The sequence below is a fragment of the Mustela nivalis genome (genome assembly GCF_964662115.1).
Source record: "Mustela nivalis genome assembly, chromosome: 16".
Classification (NCBI taxonomy): Eukaryota; Metazoa; Chordata; class Mammalia; order Carnivora; family Mustelidae; genus Mustela; species Mustela nivalis.
In genome coordinates, this window is record NC_139035.1 from 14,709,656 (window position 1) to 14,732,622 (window position 22,967).

The following is a 22,967-nucleotide window of genomic DNA, read 5'->3' on the forward strand; positions in this document are numbered from 1 at the left end:
ATCCACAGCTCTCACATAATGTGGACAAGGAACAAATGTTTGCTGCTTTAAGCCACTAAGAGGTTGGAACCCTTTTTGTTACCAAAGCAAGAACTAGGAAAATCCAATAGTCATCAAAATGTGGCAAGTTCTAGGAAAACATTTGAAAAAAAGCTTGTTAAAAAGTAGAAGACAAGAATAAGAAGCAGTTACTGAGGACATCTAAACAAAATAAGGCAGGCCAACAAGTACCAGAAATTCATGTAGAATGATATAATAGATTACAATTATTTCTTATCAATGAAGCATGTACATATATGTTTCTCTAATTCTCGTTTAAATACTACCCTTATGTAAACATATTTTCAGTAATTCCATATATATCATGTTTATGACAGCAATAATTCCAACATGCTTTCTTCTGCATTAAAATGATGTAAGGATCAGTGAACACTCGTGCCAAAAGTGAACCCAGTTTAAGGTTATTATTCAGTCTTTGAATGTATCAATTTAGGGCTCATCAAATCCTTTTGTCAGACTATAACAAAAGGAACTGTAAGAAAAGAAAAACCACACAGACAAAAGCAAGACTTCTTTGCTGGGATAATCTATGCCTCAGGCATCAAACATGGTGCAAAAACAAAACAAAACAAAAAAACCAGAAAACAAAAGAAGATCTAAAAGAGTATCAGAATCTAAAATAAAGTCGTGTTACCTTTCTATGAGTCTTCATGAGCTAGGTTTGAAATTCCATTTGTATGATTCAAGCATCACCAAAAATGTTCATCACGACAAGCAATCTTAGACATTTATCTTAAAATAAATTCAACAAAAATAAGCTATTAATATGAAACCCTCACTATCACCTTCCATGGGAGAGCTAGAAATGTAACTATGTATTCTGAGTAATAAAAAATAATAAAGGTAATTACAGTATATCAATTATCTATAGATATACTAAATATCAATTATTAACAATAAGTATGAAAAAGCATATATATGTATATATATATATATATATACATATATATGTAGTTTTATGTACTACAACTATAAAAATATATCTACTTAGGACCAAAGACTAGAAAAATATGAAAAAAATTTTTGAATAGCTGGAAATAAACTTGTGGGTAGACTTTTACCATGTTTTCGAAATTGTAGTTACTTTGAGGGGAGAGAGATTCAATGCTTGTATTTACAAAACCTGTACTTGCTATGAAATACATTACTGATGCTCAGTTGAAAAGGAATCTTAAGTGAGCTTTAAGTATTGGGTTGTTGTTGGTTTTTTGTTTTCTTTTGTTTTCTTTTGTTTTGTTTTGTTTTTGAGAGAGAAAGAGAGAGCACGAGCGAGAGCAGGCAGGGGCAGAGGCGCCCACAGACAGAGAATCTCCAGCAGGCTCCACACTCCGTGCAGAGCCTGACATGGGGCTCTATCTCAAGACCCTGAGATCATGACCTGAGCAGAAATCAAGAGTTGGACACTCAACCAACTGAGCCACCCAGGTGCCCCTAAAGTTTCTAAATCAATTTCTGATCAATATTCTCCTAACGAAGGCAACCTTGGACTAGTAAATGAAGTATATTCTATCAACCATAATCTCATCATTTCTTGCTAACTTGAGGCCATTCTCAGAAACACCAATGGTTGTACCATAGCCCCTAACAGAGAGGACATTGGCCAGTGCTGGGAAGGAGAATACGCCCCCACCCCCTGCCATCGACACTCAATAAATAAAACACTGCTCTGGCTCCCTTCTAGGTAATGTTTTCTCTCCTGCCTTTGGGAGGCAGTGATGCAGAGTGGTTACAAGCATGTGCTCTGGATCCATGCCCAGAGTCGACACTCAGCTCATCATTTACCAGTATTTGCATGCCAACGGTGTTACCCAGTAAACGAGTATTTACTGGTTGTAGGATCTTGTGCCTTAGCCTTTCTAAGCCCTGGTTTTCTCATCTACAAAATAAGTCTGTACTTACTTCAGAGTTGTTGTAAGGATCAAAACGATAATCCACTTAAAGTGCTTGACAAAGTACTTGCACACCCTAAGTAGTAAATAAATGCCAGCTAATATTAGTCTCTGTCTGGTGGTCATCTGAGGCGTCATGCTGGCTTCTCACCATCGCCAATAGCTAATGCTAATAATTCCTGTCTCTGTGCACTGGTCTCCAACGCCAGAGGCGTCCCTCTGAACCAGGGCTCCCATCTGTAACAGTGCTGCCCCAAAGAAATGTGATGTGGACCACAAAAGCCAGCCACATAGGTAACTTTTCATTTTCTAGTGGTCACGTTAAAAAGCAAAATAGGAGAAATTAATTTTAATAGATTTTATTCAACTCGATAGATCCAAAACATTATTTCAACATGTAATCAATTTAAAGATATTGCATTTTTTATTAGTCTTCTTTTTTTTGTACTAAGTCTGCAAAGTCGGATCCATATTTGATACCTACAGCATGTCTGAACTCAGGTGGGGCACATTTCAAATAGCAAATGGTCATAGGTAGCCAGAAGCTCCGTCATTAGTTGCTTGTTACTTTGAAGATTATGACCACAGAAAGACATCCTCCCCCCTTCAAAAATATCAAAAATCGTTTATTAAAGAAATCGATGGATGGACGAAAGGAAAAAAACGAGGAGGAAGGGAGGAAGCATAGATGCGGCACAACCGACACAGATACAGACCTCTGGGCCCTCGTGTCGTCGCCGCCGCATTGAGCACTTGAGCTGTGAGGTCAGAGGGAATGGGTTCAAATCCCACTTCCTCCACTGACGAGCAGCAAAAAGACTTTTCATCAATAACCTCTTCAACTCTCTTACTTCCCGGGGATAAGCTATGGATAAAAATAACCTCTCTTTCATAGGCTCGTTAGGAGTTTAAAGGTTGTAGAGGGAAAGGAGTTTCCATACATAAAGCTCTGCTTTGTGAAAGGTCAGAGATGAGGGTAGGAAACACTGATGGAGGGGAAGCAGAGCAAATTAGCTTGAGGTAATAAAGGGGCCACAGTGGAGGGAAAGCGGTTCATGTTATAGTCACAATGCCGGTCTCAAAAATGCCCAGTTACACAAAACAACTTATACAGTGGCAGCTATTAATAAAGTAATTGCCTTGACATTTCTAAAGCCCTCAATGGTTTGATACCTCGTTAGCCTGCCTTCTTTCTTCTTGGCAGTACCCTAAGCAAGCGGGGAGGGAGGGCGGCTGACTGCCAGAATTGGGAGAACCCAGGTTTTTTTAGGAGTGCCCATATTAACCACAGCTTCCAGCCTCAATGGGACCACTGAATGTGCCTAAATCTTTCTTTGAAGAATGAGGCTCCTGCAGGGCCACAAACATCATCTGAATATTACTCTTCACTGTATAAATACATAAAACTAGAGGAAGTGTTTACTATTCCTAAAACTTTCCCTGAAAGATAGTTTTGTGAAGGTTCCTGATATTTTGTTGTAAACTTGCTCTTATTTTTTGTTTTTTTTAATTAATATTTTATTAATTAATTTATTTATTTGAGAGCATGTGAGCAAGTGAGAGAAAGAGTGAGAGCCCCAGCAGGGGGAGAGGGCAGAGGGGAAGCAGACTCCCTGCTGAGCAGAGAGTCCCACATGGGGCTCACTGGATCCCAGGACCGCAGCACCACAACCACAAGGCAGACGTTAAACCAACTGAGCCACCCAGGTGCCCTTTAAACTGCTCTTATGTGCTCCCCACCCCTCCAAGAAAAATCCAATTAATTTAAAAAAAAAAAAAAGGGAGTCTAGTCTGCAAATGAAGGTTTTTAATATTTACCCATCTTAATACTCCAAGTCACTATACCCTCTAATTTGTGTGGGGTTTCTTAAGGACAACAAGCATGATGTCTCTATTCCAGGGACTTTCTAAACCAAACTTTTTCTAGAAGGCCGTCCATTTAATACCAGTGTCCCTTGCGATTACATGTGTCCCACAAAAGCAAATTTAAAAAACAGGTCCTACTGAAATGAATTCAGCTTGACATACTTCTGTTTACTGCAAGACTTCCTGGAGTCTTTCAAACACTCACGTGCAGATTTCAAACTGCTCTGCTCAGCCATCATTCCCATTTTACCAGTCGACAAATGAGAAAAATAATAATATGAACTGAGAGTCTAATTATCCCAGGAAAACAGACACTCTTTACAGATCTTTACTCTGAGTTTCTAGCCTGATGTGCTGTGCACTGGGCATTTCTCCCTTTTATCATCCCTGATAAATATCCACCTTGAATACATATATAGTAATTAACCCATCAGAAGCCCCAAATGCAGACAATTTATTATAAAGGGAGGGAGAAAGAAGGGAAGAGAAAGGAGCGGCGGGGAAGAAGGGAGGAGGCGGGAAATTCCTTTGAATAACTTAGTGTAAACATCACTTCATATTCTCAGCTAAGCTAAAATGCCTAAACGCTTTCATCAGGATGAAGGCACATGAAATACACACTTGTACCTAACCGAGCCCTTGGAAAATAAGCCTCGTTTTCAAAACAACCAAACAGCTGCTCAGCAGAGGCGCAGCGCAATTCATCCTTTCCAGCCTTTATTTTTAGATGCCTCTTAAGCAAAACAATAATTTTCTAAAGAATATCATTAAGATCTGTAGGTGTCATCTCATTATTTTCGAGTTTTAATTCGTTTCATATCAGTCACACATTTTTCCCTCCTAAAATCACATCATTACATGATATTCCATGACAAATATCTCACCTTTGAATAAAAGAATTTATAAATTTAAAAATGCACAGATTCTAGGACTATCTACCCAGAATGTTCGGGTCACTCGCGGATTTAAACGCGAGTCTAAAAGTTAGCCCCATTATTCAAATGAAAATTTGGAGACTTGTGGTCTAAAAAACAAACAAACAAATAAACGTGTACCTTTATCACCAAAAGCACGTTTTACAAAATGTACAATGAAAGAGAATATGCTTAATAGATCACAGGATTTCATGGGCAGAAGTGAATGCTAATTGCCTGCCAGAGTCTTTAATGAAACCTAATTGCTGGCTTGAGCTGTCACCGCTGACCCTGGTAACAGCCTATACACCCCTCATAAACCTAATACAGCATAATCCTCCTTCATTAGGGTTATTATAGCTCCGCAGTGGGACACGTCTGCCGCAGAAATAAACCGCTGCCTCTTCTCTAAATGGACGTGTCACTTCTCCATCCTGGAGCAAGGAAGTGTTGATGGAGACAAGTGAAACCACTTCACAGCCCAGCTCGCCTTCCAAAAGCTCGCCCCAGGCCCCCTGCAACACCACCACCACACTCCACAGTGATGCAGGAGGAGTGGGGCAAGGGGGGGGGCTAACACATGGAAACAAGCCAAAGGGAGCAAACCATCACCCACCACCAGCAGGCACATGGGAAACGCGAAAGAAATTATTTCTTATTGAAACAACTGGGTTTGAGTTAGGAAATCCGTGTGTAAATCCATTCCGTTTACAGCCTGCGTTCCAGATATCGAGCCCAAGAGATAGTCCCTTCAATTAGCCTTGAAGGTCTTTTTTCAGGCGGGGTAGGGAGGGTTGGGACAAGGACAGGCCCACCTTCAACTAAAAACATGAATCTTACCTCTAGTGCTCAACAGTTGCCCCAACCTGTTACTCTGCAGCGGGTGCCAGGACCCCAAAGATAAATAAATCACAAAACATAACCAAGAACAGCTCACCACTTCGGGGAGGCAGAGGAACAGGTGCATGGAACACAGTGTGAGGCATATCTGCAAAGAATGGGCGAAGGAAGGCAGGAAAGCAGATCAAGTGACAGTGAACTCGCTTAAGGGTCACAAGGATGGGTCGGACGAAACATCTACAAAGACATAAAAATCACGCTAGGCATTAAGAAAACAGAGGTGCAGAGGGTTATGGGGCCAGGTGTGAGAAAAGATTTTAAGGGAAAAGTAACAGTAACAGCGGGAGTCAGCACCCAAGATCTCGACGGTGAGACAGGCTTGCAGAAGGGTGACGGGGAGCCCAGAGAGGCAGAGGCTACTAATCAGGCTCGGTGGGAACAAGAGTGTGCGAGTCTTGAATGTTCCATTAGGGAGTCTGCGTTTAAACTTGGGCAAGTTTGTGTGTGTGTTTTGTATGAGGTATTTTATTTTATTTTTTAAAGATCTTTATTTGTTCAAGAGAGAGAACATAAGTGAGAGAGAGGGGCAGAGGGAGAGGGAGAAGCAGGCTCCCCCCTGAGCAGGGAGCCCAATGTGGGACTGGACCCCAGACCCTGAGATCATGACCTGAGCCAAAGGCAGATGCTTAATCCACTGAGCCACCCAGGTGCCCCTAAATTAGGTATTTTAGACTACAGGAGAATATACTAAATATACAAGTTTCCACCACCCAGCTTGGGAGAAAAGGCAATAAACCACATCACGTCTCAGCCCTCACCTCTCCCTTCCCCCACGCACCCCCCGCATTTGTTATTTATCCTCTGTCATGTGCTTATAGTTTTCCGACAGATAGAGGCACCTCCAAGCAGGACAGACCTCAAGCAGGAAGGAGAAAATATCAGACGTGTTTAAAACAGGACTCCGTAGGTGGGGGACAGACCGGCTCCAGACAGGCAGCAGTGGAACAGGTGACGAAGAGGTGTCGAGAGCACGGTCATCACTGAAGGTCTGTCACAATGAAGAGAGCAGGGTCAGCCTCGGCCTCGGAGGGCGCTAAGGGCCAGGAGCCAAGGGGCAGGAGGACCCCATCAGGGAGTGACGCCCGGGAAGGCTGCCCAGAGCGACGGGATTTAAGGTGGGTCTCCAGGGACAGTTTCGAAGGCAAGGCTGAGTGGGAGGATTCCTGGACAGGGGAACAGCACAACCAGAGGTGGACAAAATTATTGGGCCTGTTCAGGAAACAGCTGCAGCTTGGCAGAACCCTGGGGAACATAAATCTGAAGAAATCAGAGGGCCATTTGGGGGATTATTTGCAGAGAACCTTAAATATCAAGATGAAGTATGTATAGAGTGTACACGTAATTCATAATAAATTCACTTTCATGACCGTGAAATCTGCCATAATCCCTTTTACTTGGGAACTAAAATAATGGCAACGGCCAATCTTGTGATTTGGGGGGATAACATCAATGATATCTTTACTGCTTATTATAGTGCTATATGCAGAACAGGCTGTCTTGGTTAAGGGCAGGCTGACCAATCGGCTGGCACACAGTGTCACGGATCATCTTTCTCTCACTTTTAAAAACTAGTAACCCAGGGGTGCCTGGGTGTCTCAGCCGGTTAAGCCTCTGCCTTCCACGCAGGTCATGATCTCAGGGTCCTGAGATGAAGCCCCCCACAACAAGCTCCCCACTCAGCGGAAGGAGAGTCAGCTTCCCCTCTCCCTCTGCTGCTCCCCCTGCTTGTGCATGCTCTCTCTCAAAAAAATAAATAAATAAAATCTTTTAAAAAGAAAGTAACCCAGAGGTTGAATAATGAGTAATTCTGACTCTTCCTCTTTAATATAAGGTACAAAATTCATAGAAAGAAAGTTAAGCATATTCTGATCAATGTATCTAACCCTGCAAAAACTACTTTGTTTCATGCCTTGTCTTCCAAATGTTCCTCCTTCTTAATCCTTCTGTGATAGGTACACTCCCTTAATCTGCAAGGTTCCCTAGGTCTGAAAAATGAGGGGAAAAGATTATCACATTTTTTAAAGTTTCCAAGTAAAGCAAATAACATTAAGAAAAGAGCATCGGTGACTTCAGAAAACAGCTTAGGGATGTGATCTCTCTCCTTAAGCGAACAACTAAGAGGTGTATATTAAGTAGCACTGATACCTGTTTAATTTTTAAAATCAGTCATGAACATGATGGAATTTTCCCAGAGCAATGAACCTATTAGAGACTAAGTAATAAAAACTCCAGTCCATTCTCTGAAAGATAGAAATAGTAATTGTACCTACTTCATACGGTCATTGAAAAATTTGGTAGAAGCATTTCAAGTGCTATGAACACTGGGGCAGAGTCAGCGGTGACACATGTAACCATGGGTACTGCCATCCAACATCTGTACAGGGTGGAAATTCTAATTCTGAACCAAGCAGATGTGACTACTGGTGGAGAGGCTTTTAACGGAGTACAGGAGACAGAGAGATAAACATAGAATAAGATGAGACACGGCTCACTAACATGTACGTGCAAAGTGCTTTAGGACTATAAAAGCAGGAATGCCTAACTGCTGGTGGGAAGGAATGTCAGGGAAGGTGGAGCTTCGGCTGAATGCACAGGGGCTGAGCAGGTAGCCAAGGGGGAAGGTCAGTCTGGGTGGGAGTAGAACAAAGCAGAGAATTCATTGCCACCAAGTGTTAGGGCACTAGCATGGAGAGAAGGAGCAGCAGGTAATGGGAAAGGAGTCAGGGGCAAAGAAGCTTTATCATGCAGGTAGTAAGCATCAAAAGAATTTAAATAGTATTAAAAACTGTTTAAAAAAAAACAAAAACAGAGAGGAAAGAGTAGATGAGAAATATCTGATAGGCAGGCTGGAAGGCTCTTGAACAATCCACAGGCAGTGAGGACGGAGGGAAGGGAGCACACGGAAGAGACAGTAGACGGCCTAGAGCCTGGCAGGCTTCCTGGTCAGTGTTTGCAGGTCGAAGCTGAGGGGTGCTCAGAGTGACCCGTTGAGAACCCCAAGTGCCTGGCCTTGGCAGCTAAGTCAACAGATGGCTGGGTCACGGACTCGGACAGGAAATACGGAAACAGCTCACTTTGTGGCAAGAAATTAGGGAGCTCAGTTTGAGATGAAATTTAGGGACCCAGACAGAAAGAAACACCAGATACATCAAACTGTTTGGAACCAAGCGGAGGAGTCCAGATAGGCGACGATAACCGAGAAAATCCACTGAAATGGAAATGTGGTCCACGCTCTCAGGGCCTGGCGAGGGCTGCACTCAGGAACAGAATCATTCAAGCCGGTGTAGTAAAAGCCTTAAGTGGCGACCACAGGAGCCTGAGGACGGAGGCAAGTGGACTCCTGAGCTCTGTGATTCTCAAAATGCATTTAGTTGGTCAAGAACCAGGACCACTCGCCTCACCTGGGAGCCTCTTAGAAACACCAATTCTCAAGCCCCAGCCCAAGCCTACCGACTCAGAAGCTGGAATGGGCACAGAGAATAGCACCCTGTGTATCACCAAGCCCTCTACGTGATTCTGGCGCCCACGAGAGTTTCAGATCCACTGCCTTAGCGACTGCCTCCATTACGAATGCAAAGGAGTATGGGGGGCGGGAAATTCCCAGGAAATGGATTTCCAAAGACTTGAGGACATTGAGTGTAAGTAGAGGGGGAGGGAAAGGATAAAGCACTGGGAACTTCTGCTAATTTTCACCAGGGGAGTTTTCCCTGTGAGCGAAAAATCTGTAAGGCAAATTAGATCCAGTCAGTGGGCCACACAGCAGAGCTTCCTAATTTAGGAATGTGGTTCGGTACCGAAATTTCCAACATCACAAATGCGAAGAAGACGTTCTGCTCGTCAGAGGACAGCACACCACCAGCCAACCTCTTCCTCATTTTCTCAGCAGACACATCCCAACATCAAGCATTTATGGGGATGGCCGCCTAAGGGTCTCTGGATAAGCGACAGGTCTCTGGACATCGTTGACGTCCTGACCAGGCTCAGGACGAAAGCCTTGAACCAAGCCTTGTTTAGTCCCCTCAGGAACGAAGCTAAACCGCCCGCGTATCAAACTTTATACACGAAATTGATCTAAGAATGGACACAATGGGTTTTTTCCCAGTAGCAAGGACCACGAAACAAGTCTAACAAAAGCTTGACGGGAGAGCAGAACAAAACCAAGCCAAGCAATACAGAACCAACAAGCAAGAGAGAAAGGAAACTAAAACAATGTTAATTGCCATTTATAGTTCAACTAAGACGTATAACCAGCCCCAGCCCACGAGGAGTCACTATTGCTCTTTATCCCCAGCTCCTCTCAGTCCTCTTCTGCAAGCATTGCCTCATATCCTCCCATTCAGAATTATAAATAATTCAGAGATTATTTTCATAATCAGTGGGCAAAGGCATAGCTGGTCTGGGGGACACAGGCTTCCTCTCCCTCCTAGTGCAACAATCACAACCAGATCTGCATTTTTCCTAGGCTTTCTCCCCCTGACCTCTCTAAAGGGTACCCCCTCTCATGACCTCCTGGCCTGTCTGCAATCCACATTGGGGATTCTCAACTGTAAGAACCCATTCTGCTTCAAGAACACATCTTACAGACTACCAGCCTGCTCTGCTGACAGTTTTTCCAAGCTGTTCCTTTCTTCTAACAATCCCTCCTGTTGGGAGGTTGATATGAAGATCAATGAGTTAATGTTTGTCAAATACTTTGGGCTTCTCAGATGAAAGGCAACATTAAAGTTCAAGAGACCCCAGGCTGGTATTACACCAGAAGTGTTGCAGTTGACTCTCTATTTGGGCTTCAAAGAAGGAAAGAAATCACGGCTGCACAGACACTCCTTTGTGAAGACTGGCCAGCTTCTGCATCCAGACTAAAAGCAGAAAGCAGGCAGATTTGTTCTCGACATTCTGTAACTGGATCACAACGTTAGAGATACAAGGATCTTTATATTAACACCCGACCCTTGTTATAGTAAGTGGTGTACAAGCCAAAGGATCCTTTTTTTTTTTTTTTAAGATTTTATGTATTCATTTGACAGACAGATCACTAGTAGGCAGAGGCAAGAAGGGAAGCAGGCTCCCCGCGGAGCAGACAACCCTACTCGGGGCTAGATCCCAGGACCCCGAGACCATGACCTGAGCCGAAGGCAGAGGCTTTAACCCACTGGGCCACCCAGACGCCCCCAAAGGATCCTTTTCTCTGCCCTTCTCTAAGTGTCTTTTCCTCTCCCAGAGCTTCCCTACTGTCCAAGCATGCAATTCTCAATCTCATCCTATAGAGGGGCCATGTGAAAACTGCCAGCCAACACGTTTGCTTGGAGCCAACAGACAAAAAAATAAAAAAATAAAAAAAAGTCAAAGACAAAGCTTTATGTGTATGTTGGCATGCATGTGAATTCAGGCTGCTGGAAAAAAAATGACCTGCACAAAGAGCACATTCACGGCCACATAGAACTCCAACATATAAACAGCCATTCTTGGCCCAACACCTACTCCGTGCAAGGCACCCTGTCAGGAGGGTAAGGCAGAGCGTTTCAGTGACTTCTCTGCAGACAGCCTGGCAAGTTAGATGCTCCTGAGCCCCACCTCGCAGACGAAAGAACTGAGACGCCAACGGCCTGCAAAGACTGTCCAACATTACCCAGCGAAAAAGCGGAGCTGGAATTCAAACCAAGCTACGTTTCAAGCTCCTGAAGCTGGGTCTGCTGCTCCAGCACAACCACAGGAAACCTGCAGAACCTCCATGGGGCTCAGACAGGGCAGGGTAAATTCAATCCATAAGAGGAGATCACAACATCCTGTTTCAAACATTTGTTTTCATCTCCTCTTTACCAAAACTTATTTTCCCTCGTTCTTTCTGAATGGGCCCAAGCAGGAGTGATTTAATTGGCTAATTAAGTATTTCATCTTATCTATCTCTTTCCCTGACCTTATCTCTAACAAAGGACACAGCACAGCGCTGAGGCTTAGAACGAGTTCAAATTCCCCATGACCCTTGGTGACGAAATAAAGAAGTTCAAATGCAGCATAGCAAGTGAAAAAAAACATGCATATGGAACCCAGGTGAGCTACATCGTGCAATCAAAGGGTTTATGTTTGCTTCCCTGGAGCGGAAAAACAGAAGCGCTTAATAAAGAGGGAGGGCGCTGGGGGTGGGAGGGAGAGATCCTCCTCGTTCTTGACCCCTGGACCATCCATTCAGGACAAATATGAATTCCCCCCAAAATTCTGATTTTTCTCTGAATTCTTTAGGTTCTTCCATATTAAAATAATCTGTTCTCTTTCCATGACAGCTGTCCGGCCCACACAGTCTGCACAAACCTGAGGAACTAAAGTGTGAATAATAACGGTCTGTAAAGCCAGTGACGGAAGCTGGGCAAGCAGGGGGATTAGCAAGAACGAGCTTCCCTTCAGCCTCTAAGCAAGGCCCATACCTCCAATAAAACGCGTGTCAAGGGGCTGCTCTTGAGATAAGAGAAGGTGTTTGTGGAGGGGCTTAGATAAACACCCCAAATTGTACTCTTTCTGCTCCGATGTGCTGGCCTGAGGCTCACCAAGGCTGGACCTCTGCCACCTCAGCCAGGACCCAGCCACTGTGACGACTACAACTGCACTTCAGCCCAGTGAAGAGGCACCCTTGAAAGGGCCACCCCCATTCGGGAAGCTTCCATGTGATAAGAGAACTTTCTAGCCAGGATCTGCTGAGTCCTGGACCATCAGCCTACACGGACCCCGCTAGAAGAGCTTCTGCTACTGTCAAGTTTCAGTGGAAGGAAAAGGAATCCTGAAAAACCTACAAAAGCAGTAACAACGATTAAACGCAGAGAAAATGATAACAAACCCACTGACCCGGCCGTGGACTTGTTCCACACATCGTGGCCACCCACTTAGATTAAACAGAAAAGCTGCACAGCTCCCAGTCACTAAGGCTGTCCTTTCCACGGCAGCAGCTTTTAACCCCATCACCAAAAGATAAGCGACTTTGATGCAAGGTTCCCAACGGTTGCATTATCACCCACTGCTGTCAAGTGCCTCTTTAAAAGGGAATCAAGAGTCATTCTAATGAAAACAGGCATGGGCCAATTAGTGCCAATTAAAATTTAGACGGTCACACAACTGCTGCTTATAGAAACAGCATGGGGCGTGGAGGTGTGTCCAAAGAGACCTGTGCTCTTCTGGAAACACCTGGTTCCCATAAGTAGGCAATATGCTTCTAGTTTAATTTCTGATATCTAGCTAGCTAGCTAGCTATCATACCCCAGATAGCTGGGTCAAACAGCTAGCCATTTGAGTTGTTTTTTTTTTTTTTTTTAAATGACTCTCATTTTGCACCAGGTGCTTCTTGTACCTGGAATGCACTCTCCTAATCACTCCCGTAGGTAAGTACTCCCTTAACCCTATAAACCTAGGGCACACCTTACCCCTCCTCTCCGAAACCGAGCCTTCCCTGCTTCTCCCAGCACTTTTCCCTCACTAGGCTGTAATTCATGATCAGCCTGTGGGTTTCCTCCGGGAGGCTACAGTTAGAGCTTGTTTAAGTAGCTTTGTATCCTGTTTTCCTAGCACAGAGTAGAAGCTCAATACCAGGTTTGTTGAATGAATGGGTGCACCAATCCAGTTTAAGAAATTAACACATTGGTGGAAACCCTGTAACCGTATATGCAGCGAGCAGTCTAGAGATTCCTCACCTTCACAAAGAGGCTGCAACAGCCAGTTCCTGGACAGACTGAAGCACAAACCTCACAATCTCCTCGAACCGTAGCTGGGGTTTGGGGTGACAGGAGCTGAAGGAAGGGGAAGGTAATGCTAGGTAGGGGCACGCTACCTCCCTATTCCCTCAAAAAGGCACAAAACCCACTTAACAAGTATTCAAAACCGAGACTCAAGGGTCACGCCAGGGAGAAGGAAAGGCTTATTAACAACACCCTCAGAACTTGTTAATACTCAGAATTTTGAAAGTTTGAGGTGGAGATCAGTTCTGAAATTATGTGGCCACAGATTTTCCCAGTGAGCCAGCCCGACCACCCAAGGAGGGCCAAGAAGGCCAGGAGTTTGGTGGCACCGCTGGGGCCTAGTGGGAGGGCATTAAAACTTCCCCCCTTCCCAAGATCCTGCCCGCGCCCCCCTCCAGGAGTCAGTGGGAAGAGGGGTGTCGGGGAGCAGCGTTCCTCTCCCGGGGGAGCAAGGGCTACGTCGTCCTCCTCTCCTCGTCTGCCCTCACCGCTTGGGTATCTCCAGCTGCCCTTTCCAGGCCCTCGCGCGGTTCCCAAAGAGCAGGAGGGTACGGAGGAGGGGGCGAGGGGGCGAGTTTCACCGCCAACTCTTCCGACAGCGTTCACCTTCCGCCGTCATTACCCAGACAGGACGTGAGCCTCACGTCGGGCAGCTCCTACCCGGACGGAGAACGCCTGCGGCCCGGCCGCCTCGCGCCCCCGCTGCTCTGCCAGCGTCCCGGGCCGCCGATCGCAAGCTGGCGCTGCCAGCGTTGGCCCCAGTCCTCGGCCGGGCGCCCGGAGCGCCGAGGCGGCCCCCCACCTCCGGCCCGACTCCCCCCGCCGCAGACGGCGCTTACCTGCTTACATGGCCCCGTCGGTGCCCCGGAGTCCCGCGCGGAAAGGCTGTCCTCCGCGGCGGCGCCCCAATTCCCTAAGGAATTGATTCCAGTGGCTGGCGGAGGAGGGGCGGAGGGAAGGAGCCGGAGGAGGCGAAAGGGGAGGGAGGTTTCCGCTGCGATCCCGGCGCACCGACAAGGAGAAAAGGAGAACCACCTAAGCACGGGGTTGTCCCGCAGGAGGGGGCCGGGGCCGGGAGGCCCGGGAGGATGGGCGAGGTGGGAGGGGAGGGGCCGCCCGCGGCCGCTGGGTGTCTGCGGCTCCGCGGGGACCGGAGCCGGGAGGGCCGGCGGCGGAGCGAGGAGGAGCGCGGCAACCTGCCCCCGGACTGCGCCCGCTCGCTCGGGGGAGAAAAAGTTGGGCAGAACTTTCCGGGGCCGCGCGAGGCCGGGCGGCAGGAAATGCGAGCGGCCGGGAGAGGAGGGAGGAAGGGGCCGTGCGATGGGAGGGGACGGAGCAGGCGCCAGCGGCCGCGGCTCCCCCACCCCCCGGGCCGGGCGGCGGCGCGGGGGGCCGGAGGCGGAGGGAGCGCGGGGCGCGCGGCCGGGGGCGGGGAGGAATGCGCCCGGGAGGCGCGCGGCCGGACGGCGGGGCCGGCGGGGCGGCGGGGCGGCGGGCCCGGGGCCGGGGGCGGGGGGGCGTCCGCGCGGGGGAGCGCCGAAACTTGGAGCCCGAGCTCCGGGGCTGGAGGCGCGCCGGCCCCGGGGACGTCACAGCGCTGGAATCCGCGGAATGCCGGGCGGCAGGAGCTCCTTGTGCAGGCCCGGGAGAAGTCGCGCACTTTTGGTGCGGCGGCTTTGGGGAATGTTTAAAGGTGAGGGCTGAGGAGGGAGGACGAGTGAAACTCCCCGGAGTCAGAGACGTGGGAGTGGAGAGGGGAAAGCGACCACAGCCGACACGACCTAGCGCCGCTGCCGGCGGGGCAGGGACGGGGGCGGGAAGGAAAAAAACCCCTTCGACCTTCGAAAACCGCAGGGGCGGGGCAGAGGCCGCAACCCGCCCGCTCCGGCCGAGAGCGAGGACGGTGCGTCTCTTTTGGGGGGAAGCCCTCCCAGCCGGACGTCCCAAAAGCAGCCACTGCACGGAGGGGAGACAGCCCAGGAGAAAGGTGGCCTCCCCGAGCAGGCAGCGCCAGGGTTGTCCCTCCGGGACACCAGGAGTCTCTGCGTCCTGCATCTGGGGTCTTAACTCCCCCGATCTCTGATCTCCCCCAGCGCCCGCGATCGCAAAAAGCAGTTTCTGTGTGCTGGGAGCTGGAAGGGGTCGTCTCCTCGGTTCTTTCCGCGCCACAGCCTCGCCCCACCCTGCCCGGGTGGGCACTGGGAGGGAACTCCCTTAGCGCTTTCGGAGGTGGAGTTCGCGCGACGCCGCGGCTCGATGGAAAAAGCACCCAGCCTGGCGAAGGAACCTGGGTCCAGGACCTGCCCTGCCCGTGACCGAAGGGATGACTGAGGAGTATCCCAGCCCCTGAAAGCCTTGGCCTCTCGAGCTGCAAAATCATTTTCCTAGTATTTTCTATCTCTCCGTGGGCCTTCGCGTTGCCAAAAACAGCTTTTAGGGGTCTGTTATCTAACCGAGACTCACAACCCAGTGCTTTCAACCGTTCTTAGGTTGAAAAGGGGGCTTGAAGTCATTGTCACAGAAGATGTCCCAGAAGACTTCAGTGTCCCACCACTCATGCAAAAATCTGGATCTCTTGCGGAAGAGAACTGGAACCAAGAAACAAAACGTGTTGTGCCCATCATGTAGCAGTTGGTGGTGATGGACTTCTCCAACGGAGTAACTGCCAACCTCCAGAACAATAAAGAAGTCCAGAAGGCCCCAGACGGATGGAAGGAAAAGGCTGTAGAGAATTAAACATCAGTTTCTCAAACTTGCAAGGATATATGGCTGGATAGCTTCAGTATGGACTTGCTGGATTTCCAAAGAAAGTCTCCGAACGCTTTGCTGTGCTCCAGGAAGCATGGAAAGCACTTTTTATGTGCACCTCTATTGTTATCCCATTTCCTAGATGAGAAAAGTGAGGACTGAAGAAATCACCCGTCTTACCAAGAGTCCCACAGTTTGTGAAATATGGTAATAGACCCCAGTCTGGCCCCAAAATGCAAGCTCTTAAATTCTTCAAAATTTGACCAAAATAGGATGAAAATTATCAATGAGGGAATACCTGCAGGCTCTCAAAGGAACACAGACGCGAGGCTTCTTGGGGCCGACGAGGAAAAGATGTGGCCTTTGTGTATTGTAGCTCTGCCATGCCTAACTCCGAGCACAGCTTGCAGAGACAGTTGGGGTGTTAGAAGAGCAAAGGCTGCGAGTAGACATACGATTCTGGTTCTGCCTCTGACCAGCCACGTGACCCTGAACAAGCCACTTCACCCCTAGGCCCAAGTTTATTTTTTAAGTGGAGTGTGACACGGAGGTCAGAGTTTGGTTGAATTACTTCATCTCTGAGGTCTTTCCCCAGTCTGAACTTGAATGAACGTCTACTCCTCCAGGCCAATGGCATGCGGATGGAGGAAGCTCCTTGATAAAGCCAGGATGTCTTGGGGAGAGGACTGTTTTCATGCCGCCTTTGGAATCAAAATTAATGTTGGGAATGTTGCTGAGTGTTCCACGACCAAAACAAAACACACAGACACACACACTCATATTTAGCACTGTCTGTGGCCTCATTTTAATTTAAATAATTTTACTTCTAGATTTTAAAAAACTGCACACATTATCAATTTAAAAGCCAGTATGAAATACATCTGACCAGCCACTTTTCTCTATCTTTAGAGCACAGAAGAGCAATGCTACAAGTTATATATTTTTTATTTTTTTAAAGATTTTATTTATTTGACAGAGATCACAAGTAGGCAGAGAGAGGGGGAAGCAGACTCCCTGCTGAGCAGAGAGCCTGATGCAGGGTTCAATCCCAGGACCCTGAGATCATGACCTGAGCCGAAGGCAGAGGCTTAAATCACTGAGCCACCCAGGTACCCCAACAAGTTATATTTTTTAAATAGGATGTCCAATGTGAAGTGAAGAAAGCCTTTCATTCTCTAAATAAATATCTAAAAGCTAGTCACAAGCTACTTTCAGAAACATTGAAAAAGAAAATTCCTAAGTCTACATCACACTCATCTCCTTCATAAGCGTCAGAGGGTACAGGATGGTTGATGGCCGGGGTCCCAAACATCACTGCAGATTGACTTTAAAACCCTGTAGTTTTAGGAACTTGTCAATATTAGATTGCTTCCAAAATACTTCAACTTTTTCTAAGCCTAATTCAAACTATAAATACGGGCAGAATCTCGCGGGCCTTCATGATTCCTCCCCCTTCAATATATTCCTCAGACTAATTTATTAATTTTATACCTTCAGAAACACTGAAATCACTTGAAAGCAAAACAAAACAAGTTCACCAATCAAAGCAAACTGGAAACTGAGCAGGTTCTTTTAGGAAAAGTCTTAGGGACATTCTAACAAAGTTAAAATCGTGTATATTATTTGTGTATTTGTTTTTATCCTTACTCTAATTCCAATTCCTAACAGAATATTTGGAAGCTTACAATAATACTAGGAATGAATAATGGGGAGATTTTAAAAAATATACATGCTCTCTGTATGCCTTGCTCCCCATATCTTACCTTATTCCCTGAGTCTAGGGTGGAGGCTTTGGTTGGTGTCTGTGTATGTGTATCAGTCATTTTTTTGGACAGTATTTTATAGAGACATAACTCACATTCAATCAAAAGCACAGTCTTAGGTGTATACACCACTTGATGATTTTTTTCCAAATACATCCACATGACCATCACCCAGTCCAAGATACAGAAAATGTCCACCAGCACAAAAATTTCCCTCCTGTGAATTTTCAGTCAGTATCAGCTTGCCAGGCTAACTTCTACCGCCAAAGAGAAGTTGAATAGTTGTGCTAGTCCTCAAACTTCATATAAATGGAATTACAGTGTGTGTGTGTGTGTGTGTGTGTGTGTGTGTGTGTGTACACATATCACTGTTTGCTTATCCATTCTATGGATGTATTGGGCAGGTATATTTTGAAAGCGTTTCCCAAGTGCTTCTGTTGTACTGGCCCCGTCCAGCTCTGAACTACTGACTTAACAGCAAAAATGTAATAAAAGAAGCCTAGCTTACTAACACTTACAAAGATACATTAAGCAGCAGAGAAGGAAAGAAAGAGAACACTTTGGGGGAACCAAATTTAAGAATCCTTTAATTGTAGTATACATTCAGAGCTCCTTGCTAATGAAAACAAATTAGTGAGTTGTGATAGGAACTTCTCGTTATCTAGTGATTTTTTTTCCAGGTACCCGATTCTGCAGAGCTGTTGTGTGCAGCGCCCTTCCTCGAATGAGAAGAGTCTGGAGCGTGAATGTGTGAAAGGCACCCTCGGGCATGGTACCCTGTGGTGACCGTGGTATTACGAGTTCTCCCTTTAGAAAGAGTTTCACGGGACCTGCCTTAGAAAAATCATTTCTGACGCAGAAGACTGAGCCCTATCTTCCCTCATGGTACATCTTTGAGGCTTTTACTTTGGGGGAGAGAAGGGACCATATCCCAGCCTTTCACCAGGTTGACCAAACCAGTAAGTCACGTTCTTATAAAATGCTGAGGAAAGAATGAGGGACTTGTTCCGAAGAACCGACCAGATGGAAGTGTAGACCTTGGTTTGTTCAGATTTGCTCTCGAGGCTCTTTTTGGAGGCCCTCCATGCCTGCCCCCCTTTTATGTCACATACTGTCTCCTATTTGTCATCTGTCCTAATGTCTTACACTTGCATTCCTGTCACGCCCTCCTCTCTGGCCACTGACCCCTGTGGTCATTCCCTCTCCGTTTTACTTCTCTTTCCTCGACCCACTCCTCAGCAGAAGGCTCTTTGCCTCCCCAAGGGACTGACTACTTCCCGACCTGAGCCGAAGAAGAAAGCGCCCCCATTCCCATGCCTGTCAACCTAAGCCACCAGTGAATTATTTCCTTGTTACTTCCTTTTGGAAAGAATGTCAAACATTTTTATGTCTTTTTTTTTTTTTCAGGCTGGGAGGGGAGAGATGAATACGTCCTTCCGAGACGCTGTGCCAGCTCTTTTGGTAACTACAGTTGACCACACGGGCAGTGATCTCAGCTCTCTGGACGTGAGGCAGATGCGCTCTTGGCAGATCCTAGTCTTTGCAATGAAAATGTGCAAGATTCAGCCAGTTGGTTTCCCTTTAAAAAGTCTATACAACAACAGCGTCTATTCGTCAAGTACATTCTAGCAAGAGTCATTCACGTGCATAATTGGTACCTGCAGCAAGATCTAAAAGAAAGAAAACCTGGGCAGTATTAAGGGCCTTGCCAGTTTCAATGTATTTGTTACCCTTCTCTATTCCTTTCACCTAGGGTTGCAGACGCCTTTGACTCCTGTTTTAGAGGTACAAGCTTCCTGATCACGTTCACTTGGCTCAGCTTGCTGGCTTTCCCCACCTCCCCCAACCCCAATATTGCCTTCTAGCTTTTCCAGGCTTGATAGGAAACACACAGCTTATCTCCCTACACACGGGCATATGCACAGACGCATCAAATCCCCACCTGCATCCTCTGTGTGGCACGCGGCTAACGAAAAGCTTACCCAAGCCTTATTGCTTCAGATTGTGTTATCTGGAAAAGGAGGCTTTTACCTTCCCTGTAATCTCTCCTAGGAGAGCGTCCTCCTTAGCGATTTAAACAATTTTAAACTTTATAATAGAATAGAGTCGTTTAAAATAGAAAACATTTTTCATAGTCATTTGCATAGGATTGTTAATCTTAAAAACTGTAAGGTTGAGTGCAGCAGATTGGGTAGGCTAGGTCAACTGTCTTACTAGAAATTTCTTTGGTTCAAGAACAAAACCCCACTTCAGATTGCTTAAGCATAAAGGGAGTATATTGGCAGGATGCTGGAACACACCATGGAATCCGTAAGGAAGAAGGTTGGGACCAGAGACCATGAAGATACTCTGCTTTTCTCCCCCTGTCTGGGGGTACTATCCTCTGCCTTTGCCCATAACCAGGCTTCATAGATATGTGATCCTAGGCAAAGAACTCTCCCCTGAATTTCCTCAGAAAGGGGAGTTATGTTAAAAGGCGAAACGATAAACATACCTGGTTCCTAGAGTTGTCGTCATGATTAAATCAGTCAACATGTGAAAAATTCTTAGACTAATACAGTACCTGATACAAACTAAGCTCTCAGTATTACCTATCAGTATTATCATCAACCTCATTCTGTCTCTGCAGGCTGGTTTTCTCTCCTTCAGCAGGGACGAAATCACAAATCCAAATTCTCAAGAGAAAGAACATGGCTCGAGTTGTCAACCCAGGGTCTTAGAGAAGGAACAGGCTGCTCTGGCCAGACCCGGCACTTTGTGTGGGAAGGACAGTTCCCAGAAAGGAGAGAACCGCTGGAAGAAGGGGAACCCACAATGGGGAAACCACACCAATAAGGGAAGGAGGGAAGGGAGAAATTGTTTACTAAACCGAAGTCTTAGGAAGCCCTCTGTTCATTCTGTAACTATCTACACCATCTATGCGAAGGGTCAAATACGGCTTCTCATGTGTAGAGAAGAAAATGACCCACTCGGGAGGGAAATGACCTAGGGTAGAAAGTAAGGGAACCAATATCCATTGAGCACTTGCTATACTGTAGGTAGGAGACTAGGTCCTGTTTACATATAATCAGAAGTAATCCTTGGGACAGTGTTCAGTTGTTATAAACTGAATTATGTTCCTCCAAAACTCATGTTGAAGTCCTAACCCCCAAATATCACGATATTTGCAAGTAAGACCTTTATGGGGATAGTTAAGGTTAAATGAGGTCATAGGTGTCGGACCCTAATCCAATAGGACCAAACAGGAGGGAGAGACACCAGAGCTTCTCTCTCTTTGTGCATGCACAGAAGGGCCATGTGAGGACACAGCAAGGAAGAGAGCAAGGTGAGAGGTCTCACCAGCAATTAACACTGCCAACACCTCAACCTTGGACTTCCAGTCTCCAGAACTGTAAGAAAATCAATACCTGTTGTTTAAGCCCCAGCCCCCATCTGTAGTACTTTGTAATGGCGCCCTGGGCAGACTAATACATTCAGGTTACTGTTTGTTGTTGCTTCACAGAGAAATAAATTGAGACCTCACAACATTAGATACCTTTTACTTAGGCATGTACGAAGGCAGAAAGTGCCTCAGTGAATGGTAGAACCAAGATTCACACCTCCTCAGCTCTTATTCTGAAGTTCCTGTTCATTTTCATCCATTGTGTTGCTGCAAAGAATGTCAACTACACCGGTATGTCAGGACTGGGGTTAGGCGGTGGCTGAATCTGGATGGGGTGGTAAAAACAGGAAACACAATCATCAGGATGGAGTGTGTTCTAAGTTCCCATGACAGTGATTTACCAGGAGACAGCTCTACCCAGCTGATGTTAAATTGTGCTGATGAGAGAAGACATATAGCCAGAGTATTTGCCTTCAGTTGTTTCAAATCCTTCCTTTCCCATGTTCACCTGAGTGTCCACAGCAAAAGGGGAAGTGGAAGCTGCTGTTAGAAGATCAGACAGCAGGGGCGCCTGGGTGGCTCAGTGGGTTAAGCCGCTGCCTTCGGCTCAGGTCATGATCTCAGAGTCCTGGGATCGAGTCCCGCATTGGGCTCTCTGCTCAGCGGAGAGCCTGCTTCCCTCTCTCTCTCTGCCTGCCTCTCCATCTACTTGTGATTTCTCTCTGTCAAATAAATAAATAAAATCTTTAAAAAAAAAAAAAGAAGATCAGACAGCAGATCCTTTCAAAAGACGTTAACACCTTGCTACTGTTCCTCCCATTGGCTCCTGAGATGCCTACGAGTTAATGTTCTCATCTCCCAGACTTGTGAGGTCCACGAAGTGGCAAGTCGGGTCTTCAGTCCTTCTAGCACACAAAAGGTTGCTTTTGACTGGCACAAAGTCATACTTTCTGAGAGTGTGGACTCATTGCTGTTCAGGACAGCAATCTCAAAAGGCCAGAAATACCCTAATTTCTAAAAATAATGAGTTATGAATCTCCCATCCCATGAACTGAACTAAACATATTTTCATCCTGTGTATATCCCTACCTGGCCCAGCTCTTAGGAAGGCACACAGCTGTAGACTTGGCCATGGCTGGCCAAGGAGCCATCAACACCCTCGCTGAGCTGCACGGGGGCAGGTACAAGATAGCTATAGGTATCCCCATTTAATCTTCTCCAAAATATCTGCCTGTTGCGATTTTGTGGTGTGATAGTGGGAAGAGGTGCCAAGTGGCTAAGAATAACTGGGATAGAAAAATTCCGAGGGCAATCTTAAAATTATTGTTGACAGGAGATAAAGAAAGGGTTGGTCAGGCACACTCTTATAGGAAGTCAAGTCAACCAGGACATTTCTGACTAAAAAAGTCAATAGACTCTCCTCCACATGACACACATTTTTCAGTCTTTTCCCACCAACCTCAGAAGAAAAATATTTGGAGCTGGGGGGGTCTGTCTTGACCTTCTCATAATTCTGGTGTTCAAAATACAGGGGCCAGTCCAGATGTGGCTTCTCTTTCTGACATTGTCTCCTTTTACTGGTATTTCTAGCTGCACAAAACCTCCAAAAATGTACCCAATGGGAGAAAGTTGGGCTACTCTCTTTTGGGCCACTGACTTTTCTCCTTCTGGGAGTCCTAGATGACAAATCTAAATAAAGAGGTGGCAATATACTGGTTTATTCCCCC

At 46.4% G+C, this 22,967-nt stretch overlaps 2 protein-coding genes across 4 annotated transcripts in view; one reads left to right on the forward strand and one right to left on the reverse strand.

Moving 5' to 3' along the window:
• The window catches only part of PTPN14 (protein tyrosine phosphatase non-receptor type 14), a 174,756-nt gene extending 160,141 nt beyond the window's left edge, over positions 1-14,615 (reverse strand). Inside the window, exon 1 of one of the 2 annotated variants that reach the window (XM_082701737.1) lies at positions 14,187-14,615. The gene's annotated coding sequence lies outside the window, so the exon portion shown is untranslated. Of the gene's footprint in view, positions 1-13,953; positions 13,977-14,186 lie in introns of those variants that run through there. The other variant, XM_082701739.1, reaches the window with a different exon arrangement.
• Positions 14,436-19,117, forward strand: LOC309849345 (uncharacterized protein; the record flags this gene model as incomplete). Of its 2 annotated transcripts, none has more annotated exons than XM_082701765.1 (2): positions 14,436-15,040; positions 18,539-19,117. In XM_082701765.1, the coding sequence occupies one exon, from the start codon at positions 14,436-14,438 to the stop codon at positions 15,036-15,038; it is 603 nt and encodes a 200-aa protein (XP_082557891.1). In that variant the 3' UTR covers positions 15,039-15,040; positions 18,539-19,117. The 2 variants fall into 2 exon arrangements, with proteins under 2 accessions (XP_082557891.1, XP_082557890.1); XM_082701764.1 differs by lacking the exon at positions 18,539-19,117 and adding an exon at positions 15,837-18,389.
• Between the last annotated feature and the right edge of the window lie 3,850 nt (positions 19,118-22,967).